The 12,165-nt window shown below is 43.6% G+C and overlaps 2 protein-coding genes across 2 annotated transcripts; both read right to left on the reverse strand.

Moving 5' to 3' along the window:
* Window positions 1-1,166: 1,166 nt before the first annotated feature.
* On the reverse strand, window positions 1,167-4,667 carry LOC311107445 (large ribosomal subunit protein uL18m-like). The gene is made up of 4 exons (XM_084149938.1): window positions 4,403-4,667; window positions 4,096-4,264; window positions 3,682-3,916; window positions 1,167-1,380 (listed from the first exon to the last, which is right to left on the reverse strand). Exons 1-4 carry the CDS (start codon window positions 4,503-4,505, stop codon window positions 1,303-1,305), a joined length of 585 nt encoding a protein of 194 aa, XP_084006064.1. The 5' UTR covers window positions 4,506-4,667; the 3' UTR covers window positions 1,167-1,302.
* A 1,572-nt stretch (window positions 4,668-6,239) lies between these two features.
* On the reverse strand, window positions 6,240-11,472 carry LOC311107787 (V-type proton ATPase 116 kDa subunit a 3-like). Its single transcript, XM_084150329.1, has 6 exons — window positions 11,373-11,472; window positions 9,465-9,575; window positions 9,107-9,199; window positions 7,920-8,040; window positions 7,610-7,781; window positions 6,240-7,398 (listed from the first exon to the last, which is right to left on the reverse strand). The coding sequence occupies exons 1-6, from the start codon at window positions 11,421-11,423 to the stop codon at window positions 7,308-7,310; spliced, it is 639 nt and encodes a 212-aa protein (XP_084006455.1). The 5' UTR covers window positions 11,424-11,472; the 3' UTR covers window positions 6,240-7,307.
* Window positions 11,473-12,165: the final 693 nt, after the last annotated feature.

Below are 12,165 nucleotides of genomic sequence, written 5' to 3' on the forward strand. Positions count from 1 at the left end.
AATGTGAATTTGAGGCTGTATGCTGCCAGTTGGGGTTGTTATTGTATGCATTAAGTGCCATTCTCTATTCATTTTTTTTATTTTTAATAACACACATACCAGATCTTTTTAGAGTTTATGAAAATTTCATGCTAAAACAAACTGGTTCAATTATCAAAACTTGCATTTTCTCACTGAGATGTTTCAAAATAGCAGGTCATTCAAAAGTATTGACAACTGGGAGATATAATATTGAGTGACTGTTTTAAACTATTATTCTGGACCAATTCAGGACCAATCCAAGGGCACCAAACTGTATGCCAATGTGTTCCTCTGTGCCAATAAACTTTGACCTTGAGTTAATCTCAAGACAACATATTTACTGAATGTCTTTAGAAAAATTCCTATCATCTTTAAAAATCTCAGATGTTAAATCTATTTGATGTTTTTTTTATTTCTTCTTTGTCACAGTCATTTCACAAATAGCCTTGCTGTATGAGTGCCTTGGTTATTTTGGTCCCACGTCAAAGTTATTTCCTGAAAGACCCTAATTTAAAGTATTTATAATATCTACAGTATATTGCTATTTCTCTGAGGTGGTGGCATTTTTTCATATTGATTAAATGTATTTAGTCTTGTTCCTTGCGTTCCACTGTGTATGCTTGGGCTTTGCTGATTATGACCAGGTGCATGCTATCCATGTTTTGAACTTGCATGATGTTTGGGAGGTGGTCAGGGTAGGGTTTTTATGTATGAGTGTTTGTCTATTTGGGACTTTTTAAAGGATTGAGGTAGATTCAGCATTATGGTGAACGTTTCTGAACTTTCCTCAGTTGACTGGATGGACCTTATGCTCTTCATGCTGGCTTCCTTATCGATCCAATGATTTTTTTTTAAAAAATGTATTCAGCTGGCCGTGATTTGTATATTCACCAATGATGTTTACAAATTTTTAGGTTGCGCCTCTACTCACGTTGGTTGAGCACCCTTTCTTTCTATATTCACCATTAAACCATTATAAAACAGGTTTCCACCACCACATCATGCCATTGACACTGCCTGATCCAACCTCTGCTGTACTAAGATCGAATCGATAAATGACCTGTATCATCTATGGCTGCGTTTACACGTTTGTTTACAGCTATACTGTATGGGTGAATTAATAAAAAGATTATACTGAAACCATGTCATGTTCATTTGTCTGCCTTTTTATTGAATTACACACTGATGTATAAATAAAATGTTTGTGTGAAAATGGGCCATTTGTGTCAACACAAACAAAGGGAGAATATTTTGTTTATAGGCTATTAGGAGCCTTTGCACTTAGTTCCCGATGAATTTCTGCCGCGGTTCACTGAGGGTGACTCCTCCCTCTTTCATTGCTGTCCGGAAGGACTGAACCTGAAAAAGAAACACACAACACCTGAGGGGTATACTACAAATCGAGCTAGATGTACTCAGGCTTTTCTGAAATTAGTTAGGTTCAGTTTGCGCCACATTCCAGCTCAGGCTTCATCCATGTTACGGATATTGATCATGCCGCCGGCTTACTCTAGCCGGGCTTGTAACTGTGCATTCATGTCGCACATGGCTACTCGAACGCCAAACTCTTCATTGAACAATGCTGAAACATCAATCCATGGGCCAGTTAGTGCCACATTTTAATTTTTGCCAAAATCAAAATGAAAAAAGTTAACCTGCAAATTCAGCAGGCTATGGTGTGAAATGGGCTGATTGAAGTGCTGTCTTATTTAAATGTCGTCTTTGGTGTGCTTATCAATGCATGAGTCCCTTTTCCCCCACTATCGATAAAACAATTATATTAAGTCATACGAAATGTTTACTGCACATGAAGTTTCAAATGCATCCTGATATGTATTTGAATATTACTCTAACACATTTGATTAATAAAATATTTAAAGGTGCAATATGTAACTTTCTGGGCAACCCAACCAAATTCACATAGATATCTGAGCTATAGATCTGTCATTCTCAATGAAAGCAAGTCTTAGAAGCAGTAGATCTGTTCTATGTGCGTTATTTCTATGCTTCCTGTTCAGTTTCGTTTTTGAGTCTTTTACTTTTGTTTTTTACACCAGCTTAAAATACAATATTTTCCATTATAGTTTATTTTAGTTACCAGAAAATGGCTAAGCGATTTCTGCATATTGCACCTTTAATCAGTTGTCTTCCTCAAATATGATCCGGATGATGACGCAATCTTTGCGAGAGGGAAGGAATCTACACTGAACAAAAATATAAACGCAACATGTAAAGTGTTGGTCCCATGTTTTATGAGCGGAAATAAAAGATCCCAGAAATGTTCCATATGCACAAAATGCTTATTTCGCTCAAATTTGTGCACAAATTTGTTTACATCCCTGTTAGTTAACATTTCTCCTTTGGCAACATAACCCATCCACCTGACAGGTGTGGCATATCAAGAAGCTGATTAAACAGCATGATCATTACACAGGTGCACCTTGTGCTGGGGACAAGGCCACTAAAATTTGCAGTTTTGTCACAACACAATGCCACAGATGTCTCATGTTGAGGGAGCGTGCAATTAGCATGCTGACTGCAGGAATGTCCACCAGAGCTGTTGCCATAGAATTGAATGTTAATTTATCTACCATAAGCCACCTCCAATGTAGTTTTAGAGAATTTGGCAGTACGTCCAACTGGCCTTACAACCGCAGACCACATGTATGGCGTCGTGTGGGCGAGCAGTTTACTGATGTCAATGTTGTGGCGGTGGGGTTATGGTATGGGCATAAGCTACAGACAACGAACACAATTGCATTTTATCGATGGCAATTTGATTGCACAGAGATTGTCGTGCCATTAATCTGCCACCATCACCTCATGTTTCAGCATAATACACGGCCCCATGTCGCAAGGATCTGTACACAATTCCTGGAAGTTGAAAATGTCCCAGTTCTTCCATGGCCTGCATACTCACCAGACATGTCACCCATTGAGCATGTGTGGAATGCTCTGGATCGACGTGTACAACAGCGTGTTCCAGTTCCCGCCAATATCCAGCAACATCGCACAGCTATTAAAGAGGAGTGGTACAACATTCCATAGGCCACAATCAACAGACTGATCAACTATGCGAAGGTGATGTGTTGTGCTGCATGAGGCAAATTGTGGTCACACCAGATACTGACTGCTTTTCTGATCCACGCCCCTACATTTTTTAAAAAGGTATCTGTGACCAACAGATGCATATTTGTATTCCCAGTCATGTGATATCCATAGATTAGGGCCTAATGAATTTATTTCAATTGACTGATTTCATTATATGAACTGTAGCTCAGTAAAATCTTTGAAATTGTTGCATGTTGCGTTTATATTTTTGTTCAGTATACTTTGATTGGTCCTCAACTCAAGGATCAAACGCTTCATTCAGGATAATTGGAGTTAGCCTGCCCCGGAGCAGGTTAGCTATGAAGGATTCATTGCCGTAGAAATTGACCTGGCTAAAAGGTGGACCAAAGTTACCTCGCTAACTCCTCAAACCAGATTCATAGTATAGGGCTCTGGCTGTGTATCTTCCTAACCTTGGCTGTTTCCAACTACTCAACAAACACTGAACAACATGAAGCATGTTACACACACACACGTTTCTGTCCTCATAGCATTCTACCAGTACTGTCAAGGGATGTCACAACCACCCGCACCGCCGCCAGTACTTACAGCATCCGAGCGGTACTGCCAGGGGATGTGTCTGTACACCATCCTAGTTATGCCAGCTTGACGACACCTCTGTGCCAGCACCTCGCCCACAGCCTGACTGGCTGCCACACAACGGGTAGAACCCAGCTCACGCTTCAGGGCCCACTCTTTGGTGGAACACGACAGCACAGGGACAGGATCACCATTGGCAAACACCTCAGCTGTTACGTGGTGCTGGGAGCGAGAGAAAACCAACCTGAAGGAGGAGAGAAGTGAGGAGATTGGTGGAGAAGCAAGGGGTAAGGGCATGAAGAGAGATGGAGAAGAGTAGGGGAAAGACAAAAGGGGTTATAAAAGGAGTGTCAATCTGTATGTCTGCCTTTCTAGTGTCAATCTCTTTATCCAATGTATGAACACACAGAGCGAGAGACACACCTGTGGTAGAACTTTTGGGAGGGCCAGGTTGTTCTCCAGCCCCTGTCCTTCACCGCTAGAGCCATCTGCTCCAGGTTCCGCGGGTTTCTGTTTACAAATGTCGGGTTCACGGCTTCATTATCATCTACAGTGGGCTGGAGCTGGGGCGCCGCCAGGCTCATACAACGGACTGGAGAGAGGAGGGGGATCAAGAACATGGTGGTGTCTAGAGCAGCATTAAGAACATGCTAACGCAATTGACATTTTTATAAACATGATAATTTACACATAACACATTTGGCATCAACGAGGAGCAGTGGTTTCTTACCTGATTTCAGATATTGGTTTATTGCAGACCCACTCTGCCCGCACCTTTGAATTTGACCTAGTAATAACCGCACGTTTCGACTTAATTCACCCAAAACTGCCATCTCCTCGTTCCTTTTGTGGTCATATATGAGTAATAAAGTGCAGTCTATACTTAATTATCCACTTTAGCGACTCATAACATAGAGAAAACAGGATAATTGCAGATATTATTTAAGCAGCATTCGCCTTGACATGTGTGCCGCCATCTTTGACACTTTGTATGGACCACTTCCTTTTTCGTCATCTTTGACAACATCCGGTTCTTCCTCGCACCACATGCATACCCCACACTGTAGCTGGTTCTATTGGTTTAAATTTACTTATACAATTATTAAAGTGAAAATGAAATAATTAAATTGAGACGAAATGAGAACAATATTGATTAATGTGCATAATTTAAAAAGAAAATGGCCGACTTGCCTAATTTCTACAATAGGAATAAGTCAAATCGTACACCCACACAAGAATCATCAGGAAAAAAACGGTATTTAATTTAATTTCAGCCCTAGAGTTTAACACAGTGATAGAGCAAACAAACAGACAGTACGATGTGAACCATCATACAGAGAATGCAGCAGACTAACAATTGTTCCATAAGGCTTGAATGTGTTCCATGATCAGTCTTCGTGGCTTAAAATAACAGATATGAGGCCTCAGATTCCAAACATTAAAACTAGATGGGCTCATAAAGGCACACAAATCATAGAGATTTAAGCAATTCCTGAAGTTTATATCTTTGGCAAAACATTGATCTTCATTCAGATGGTTCTCTGCTCAGATCAGACAGAATGTGAATGACACGAGTTTACAAGTTTCCCTTTCCATAATTATTAACGTGTTCAAATATGACACCACCTCAAGCTGAACCCTGGCAAGACGGAGCTGCTCTTCCTCCCGGGGAAGGACTGCCCGTTCCATGATCTCGCCATCACGGTTGACAACTCCGCTGTGTCCTCCTCCCAGAGTGCGAAGAGCCTAGGCGTGACCCTGGACAACACCCTGTCGTTCTCCGCCAACATCAAGGCGGTGACCCGCTCCTGCAGGTTCATGCTCTACAACATTCGGAGAGTACGACCCTGCCTTACACAGGAAGCGGCACAGGTCCTAATCCAGGCACTTGTCATCTCCCGTCTGGACTACTGCAACTCGCTGTTGGCTGGCCTCCCTGCCTGTGCCATTAAACCCCTACAACTCATCCAGAATGCCGCAGCCCGTCTGGTGTTCAACCTTCCCAAGTTCTCTCACGTCACCCCCCTCCTCCGCACACTCCACTGGCTTCCAGTTGAAGCTCGCATCCGCTACAAGACCATGGTGCTTGCCTATGGAGCAGTGAGGGGAACGGCACCTCTGTACCTTCGGGCTCTGATCAGTCCCTACACCCAAACGAGGGCATTGCGTTCATCCACCTCTGGCCTGCTGGCTCCCCTTCCTCTGCGGAAGCATAGTTCCCGCTCAGCCCAGTCAAAACTGTTCACTGCTCTGGCACCCCAATGGTGGAACAAGCTCCCTCACGACGCCAGGACAGCGGAGTCACTCACCACCTTCCGGAGACATTTGAAACCCCACCTCTTTAAGGAATACCTGGGATAGGATAAAGTAATCCTTCTACCCCCCCCAAACATTGTAAAGTGGTTATCCCACTGGCTATAGGGTGAACGCACCAATTGGTGAGTCGCTCTGGATAAGAGCGTCTGCTAAATGACGTAAATGTGCCCTTGAGCAAGGCACTTAACCCTAATTGCTCCTGTAAGTCGCTCTGGATAAGAGCGTCTGCTAAATGACTAAAATGTAAATGTAAAATAAGAAAGAGGAGGTGTTGAGTACCATAAAGGGTTGTTCATGTTACCATCATAGCAAAATCAGCACCGCTATCATGTCTATGTGGACTCTCTTCAAGACCACAACAGATGAGTTAAGACAATTGGTGTGTCCCTTATCTTTACTGACTTTGAGATCAAGGTCATGTGTGAAAGACAATAGCAACCATTTCTTGAGTTATTCAACCAAACAACACTATGAAGATATTGCAACCATTTTCAAATCATGTTTAGAACAATAAACGGAGAGGATGTGAATGTATTACTGTTAATATATTATTTAAACTACACATTATCTAATTGTACATTACTGGAAGTTGAGACACATGGGGTGTGTTCGTAAATTCACTCTGGAGTGCGCTCAGAGTGCTCATAAATTCAGAGCGTTGTCAGAGTGTCCTTTCGTAAATTCAGAGTGTTTCGCTCTCTGAGCATTCAGAGCGCACACTGGATGCTCTGGCTGAGGAGTAGGGTTGATCCGAGCGTTCTGACTTCACAACGGCAGTCAAGCACCCAAGCTAACTGGCTAAAGTTGGCTAGCTACTTCCAGACACAAATGAGAGAACACTTCACTGACCATTTTACTCCCCCTAGCAGAGCTGGTTAGGCTGCTTTCATGTTATCTAGAGTGTTGGTGACTAACTGTGCTGCTGGCAACAATTTATTTACGTTTGTTTGCAAACACTGGTCATATTCAACGGGTGTTGCGCGTTCGTAAATTCCTGTTATTCTGCGCTCTGGCAAACTCAGACGAGAGTGCTCTGAAATCAGAGTAGATAGCCAAAGTGAATTTACAGACGCACCCCATGATCAGTGCATAGAGGGAACAAGAAAGTCACTGATTTTGATGACAGCATGCATGTTGAAATAGGCACATAAACAGTCAATACCATACTGCAAAGGCCTCAATGCATTCTTGGACATTGAACACGTTTTACAAAACCCCAAGCTTTCAAAAAGAGACAGCAATCATTCTGAAATGTGTGGGGTGTGATAGGTGCAGAGCAAGTTAATATAACCATTTGGCAATCATAATTCATTGATCGTTTAAATGTTCACATAGTGGACCAGGGATGAGAAGGAGAAAGGGTTCAGCTTGTAGCCTGTTCCACTGTAGAACTTATTCTGGAACTCCACCCTAGGAGAGAGACAAACATTTCTAAAATCAACAGACAATATTGCATAGAATTTCTTTTTATGAATAATATATTTGATCTTATTCTCCATTCACACACTCCTCTCCCCCTTCATCTAATTCCTTCCCACCATCTTTCACTCATTCTCGCTTTCCCCCCCCCCCCCTCCCTCCCTCCCTCCCTCCCTCCCTCCCTCCGTCCCCCTTCTCTCACCAGTGCAGACGCAGGGCATGCAGGAAGGCAGACAGGCCCTCCATGACCAGCAGGATGGAGACTGTCAGCACGGAGAAGAAGAAGAAGAAGACAAACAGGACCACAGATCCCACATAGCCTTGCCAGGTCAGGGCGTTACGCATCAGCATCACCCAGAGCACCTCTGACAGCTCTGGAGGGACGGAGGGGGAAAAGGGACACACTGAGTAGGCGCTAGAATGAGTTAGTACTCTTAAAGAAATTAGTCAGTGTGCAATGAGTTAATCACTGTAAATCAGTGGGGGAAAGTGTGCGTGTGTGTGTGACTCACGTGCGTGTGCAAGGCTGAGGGCCCACAGTCGTAGGTAGGAGGCTGTGTTGGAGATGCAGCCTAGACAGTACTCTATGGTGTGGATGGCCTGGTGCATGAACACATCAGCAGCATCAAACTCCTACAGAGACAGGGAAAAAAGGGTAGAAAAGTTGGACGGAGTAATACGTTATTACTTTTGACACTAGCTCGGGCTCTAAGTACATAGAAATCAAATCAAATCAAATGTTATTTGCCACATGCGCCGAATACAACAGGTGTAGACATTACAGTGAAATGCTTACTTACAAGCCCTTAGCCAACAATGCAGTTTTAAGAAAAATAAGTGTTAAGTAAAGAAATAGATAAGTTAAAAATAAAAATAAAAAATAATTTAAGAGCAGCAGTCAAATAAAATAACAGTAGGGAGGCTATATACAGGGGGTACCAGTACAGAGTCAATGTGCAGGGGCACAGGTTAGTCAAGGTAATTGAGGTAATATGTACATGTGGGTAGAGTTAAAGTGACTATGCATAGATAATAAACAGAGTAGCAGCAGCGTAAAAGAGGGGGTGGGGTGGGGGGACAATGCAATAGTCCGGGTAGCCATGTTTAGCTGTTCAGGAGTCTTATGGCTTGGGGGTAGAAGCTGTAAGGAAGCCTTTTGGACCTAGACTTGGCGCTCCGGTACCGCCTTCCATGCGGTAGCAGAGAGAACAGTCCATGACTAGGATGGCTGGAGTGTTTGGCAATTTCTAGGGCCTTCCTCTGACAACGCCTGGTATAGAGGTCCTGGATGGCAGGAATCTTGGCCCCAGTGATGTACTGGGCCGTACGCACTACCCTCTGTAGTGCCTTGCGGTCGGAGGCCGAGCAGTTGCCATAACAGGCAGTGATGCAACCAGTCAGGATGCTCTCGATGGTGCAGCTGTATAACTTTTTGAGGATCTGAGGACCCATGCCAAATCTTTTCAGTCTCATGAGGGGAATAGGCTTTGTCGTGCCCTCTTCACGACTGTCTTGGTGTGTTTGGAACATGATAGTTTGTTGGTGATGTGGACACCAAGGAACTTGAAGCTCTCAACCTGTTCCACTACAGCCCCGTCGATGAGAATGGGGGTGTGCTCAGTCCTCTTTTTTTTTCCTGCAGTCCACATTCATGGAGCTAGCACGGGTAACACTGTGACTCCCTGTCTCCCCCTCTCACCTTCTCCTCCTCTCTGTGACTCCCTGTCTCCACCTCTCCCTGATGAGCGTTGATGGAACTGTTCTCAGCCAACAGGGGTCGTCTGTCTCCTGCCTGGAAGACACAATCACATCAGACCAACTCACAGACATTATAATACATACTGTATATAAATACATATTTTAATACACAATACATATATTAACTATAAGTCGCTCTGGATAAGAGCGTCTGCTAAATGACTAAAATGTAAATGTAAATATATTACACATACAGATGTTATACACATAAGAATAAACTAAGTCATTCTAGATACTTACACTCAACTCAATACACATAGCACACGTTCAAACAGACACACACACACACAGTTGCTCACCATGTGCCGGTGTTTCCTCTTGTGTGTGATGTATTCATGGATGGGTTTCCCCAGCAGTAGGACTGGAACAAAACACAGCGCCAGCACCACCAGGACATTCTGCACCACCATCTACAGTACAGAGAGAGGGAGTTAGAACGTCACACACACACACACACACACACACACACGAGTGCAGGTTGTATTTTGGAGTGAGCATGCTGCCATACTATTGTTTGCCTATAGATTATATTTTCAAGTATTCAGCTAACATTAAGCATACTTAGACAAATACATACTTTGGAGTGAGTGCGTTGTGTGCTCTTCCATGCCCTACCACACACATACAGTGAGGGAAAAAAGTATTTGATCCCCTGCTGATTTTGTACGTTTGCCCACTGACAAAGAGATGATCAGTCTATCATTTTAATGGTAGGTTTATTTGAACAGTGAGAGACAGAATAACAACAACAAAAAATCCAGAAAAAAATGCATGTCAAAAATGTTATAAATTGATTTGCATTTTAATTAGGGAAATAAGTATTTGACCCCTATGCAAAACATGACTTAGTACTTGGTGGCAAAACCCTTGTTGGCAATCACAGAGGTCAGACATTTCTTATAGTTGGCCACCAGGTTTGCACACATCTCAGGAGGGATTTTGTTCCACTCCTCTTTGCAGATCTTCTCCAGGACCTTAATGTGCTTCTTCTTGAGCCACTCCTTTGTTGCCTTGGCCGTGTGTTTTGGGTCATTGTCATGCTGGAATACCCATCCACGACCCATTTTCAATGCCCTGGCTGAGGGAAGGAGGTTCTCACCCAAGATTTTACGGTACATGGCCCCGTCCATCGTCCCTTTGATGCAGTGAAGTTTTCCTGTCCCCTTAGCAGAAAAACACCCCCAAAGCATAATGTTTCCACCTCCATTGTTGACGGTTGGGATGGTGTTCTTGGGGTCATAGGCAGCATTCCTCCTCTTCCAAACACGGCGAGTTGAGTTGATGCCAAAGAGCTAGATTTTGGTCTCATCTGATCACAACACTTTCACCCAGTTGTCCTCTGAATCATTCAGATGTTAATTGGCAAACTTCAGACGGCCCTGTATATGTGCTTTCTTGAGCAGGGGGACCTTGCGGGCGCTGCAGGATTTCAGTCCTTCACGGCGTAGTGTGTTACCAATTGTTTTCTTGGTGACTATGGTCCCAGCTGCCTTGAGATCATTGACAAGATCCTCCCGTGTAGTTCTCTGCTGATTCCTCACCATTCTAATGATCATTGCAACTCCACGAGGTGAGATCTTGCATGGAGCCCCAGGCCGAGGGAGATTGACAGTTATTTTGTGTTTCTTCCATTTGCGAATAATCGCACCAACTGTTGTCACCTTCTCACCAAGCTGCTTGGCGATGGTCTTGTAGCCCATTCCAGCCTTGTGTAGGTCTACAATCTTGTCCCTGACATCCTTGGAGAGCTCTTTGGTCTTGGCCATGGTGGAGAGTTTGGAATCTGATTGATTGATTGCTTCTGTGGACAGGTGTCTTTTATACAGGTAACAAGCTGAGATTAGGAGCACTCCCTTTAAGAGTGTGCTCCTAATCTCAGCTCGTTACCTGTATAAAAGACACCTGGGAGCCAGAAATCTTTCTGATTGAGAGGGGGTCAAATACTTATTTCCATCATTAAAATGCAAATCAATTTATAACATTTTTGAAATTCGTTTTTCAGGATTTTTTTGTTGTTATTCTGTCTCTCACTGTTCAAATAAACCTACCATTAAAATTATAGACTGATCATTTCTTTGTCAGTGGGCAAACGTACAAAATCAGCAGGGGATCAAATACTTTTTTCCCTCACTGTACCAGTCCTGTACAGTGCCACCAGGTTTCCCCACAAAACACACACATTCAAACAGCCACATTCAGACAGACACCTGTCCTTCGTAGAGGGGTAGGTTTTCCTTGTTCTGGGTGAATAGGAACATGTCTATGAAGTGGATGAGGATGCTGGGGGCGGAGTTAGAGTGGGCCGTGTCAAAGGCCAGCCACTTGAAGATGACCAGGTAACCAAACAGACACAGCATGAAGAACAGCTCTGGGATCAGTACCAGGAACACACTGCTCAACTGGTTAAAGTGTCTGGAGGGATGGGGGAGAGAGGGATGGGTAGAATGAGAGAGGGGTGAATAGAGAGACAAAGAGAGAAGTGGGTGGGTAGAGGGAGAGGGGTAGGGATAGCAAGAGGGATGGTGAGAAAAGTATTAGATTACAGTGATACTCCCTTGCAGTTCCATACACACCAGGGTTGGGGTCAATTCAGGAAGTACACTAAAATTCTAATTCTAATTCTCTACAATGCTTTTCAATGAAAATCAAATGGAATTTGGTTTACTTTCTTTCCTTTACACACACACACACACACACACACTGTTCCCTCACATGTAGTTGAAGAAGGACAGACAGACTCCAAAGGTCATGTGGATGACCCCGATGATGACAGACATCTTCATCTTGTAGGAGTTGAGGAATGTCAGGTGGTTGTTGGACAGACCCCAGACCTGAGAGGGACAGACAGACAGCACAGTTACTCATAAGAACAGTCATTGAAACAATCATTACAGAGATGGAGAGTGAGAGATGGACGAGTGAGAAATGGAGGAGTGAGAGATGGAAAGTGAGAGATGGAGAGTGAAAGAAAGATAAGAGGCAGTGTGAGGTGCATTTCCA

Source organism: Coregonus lavaretus, assembly GCF_964263955.1.
Source record: "Coregonus lavaretus genome assembly, chromosome: 32".
Lineage (NCBI taxonomy): Eukaryota > Metazoa > Chordata > Actinopteri > Salmoniformes > Salmonidae > Coregonus > Coregonus lavaretus.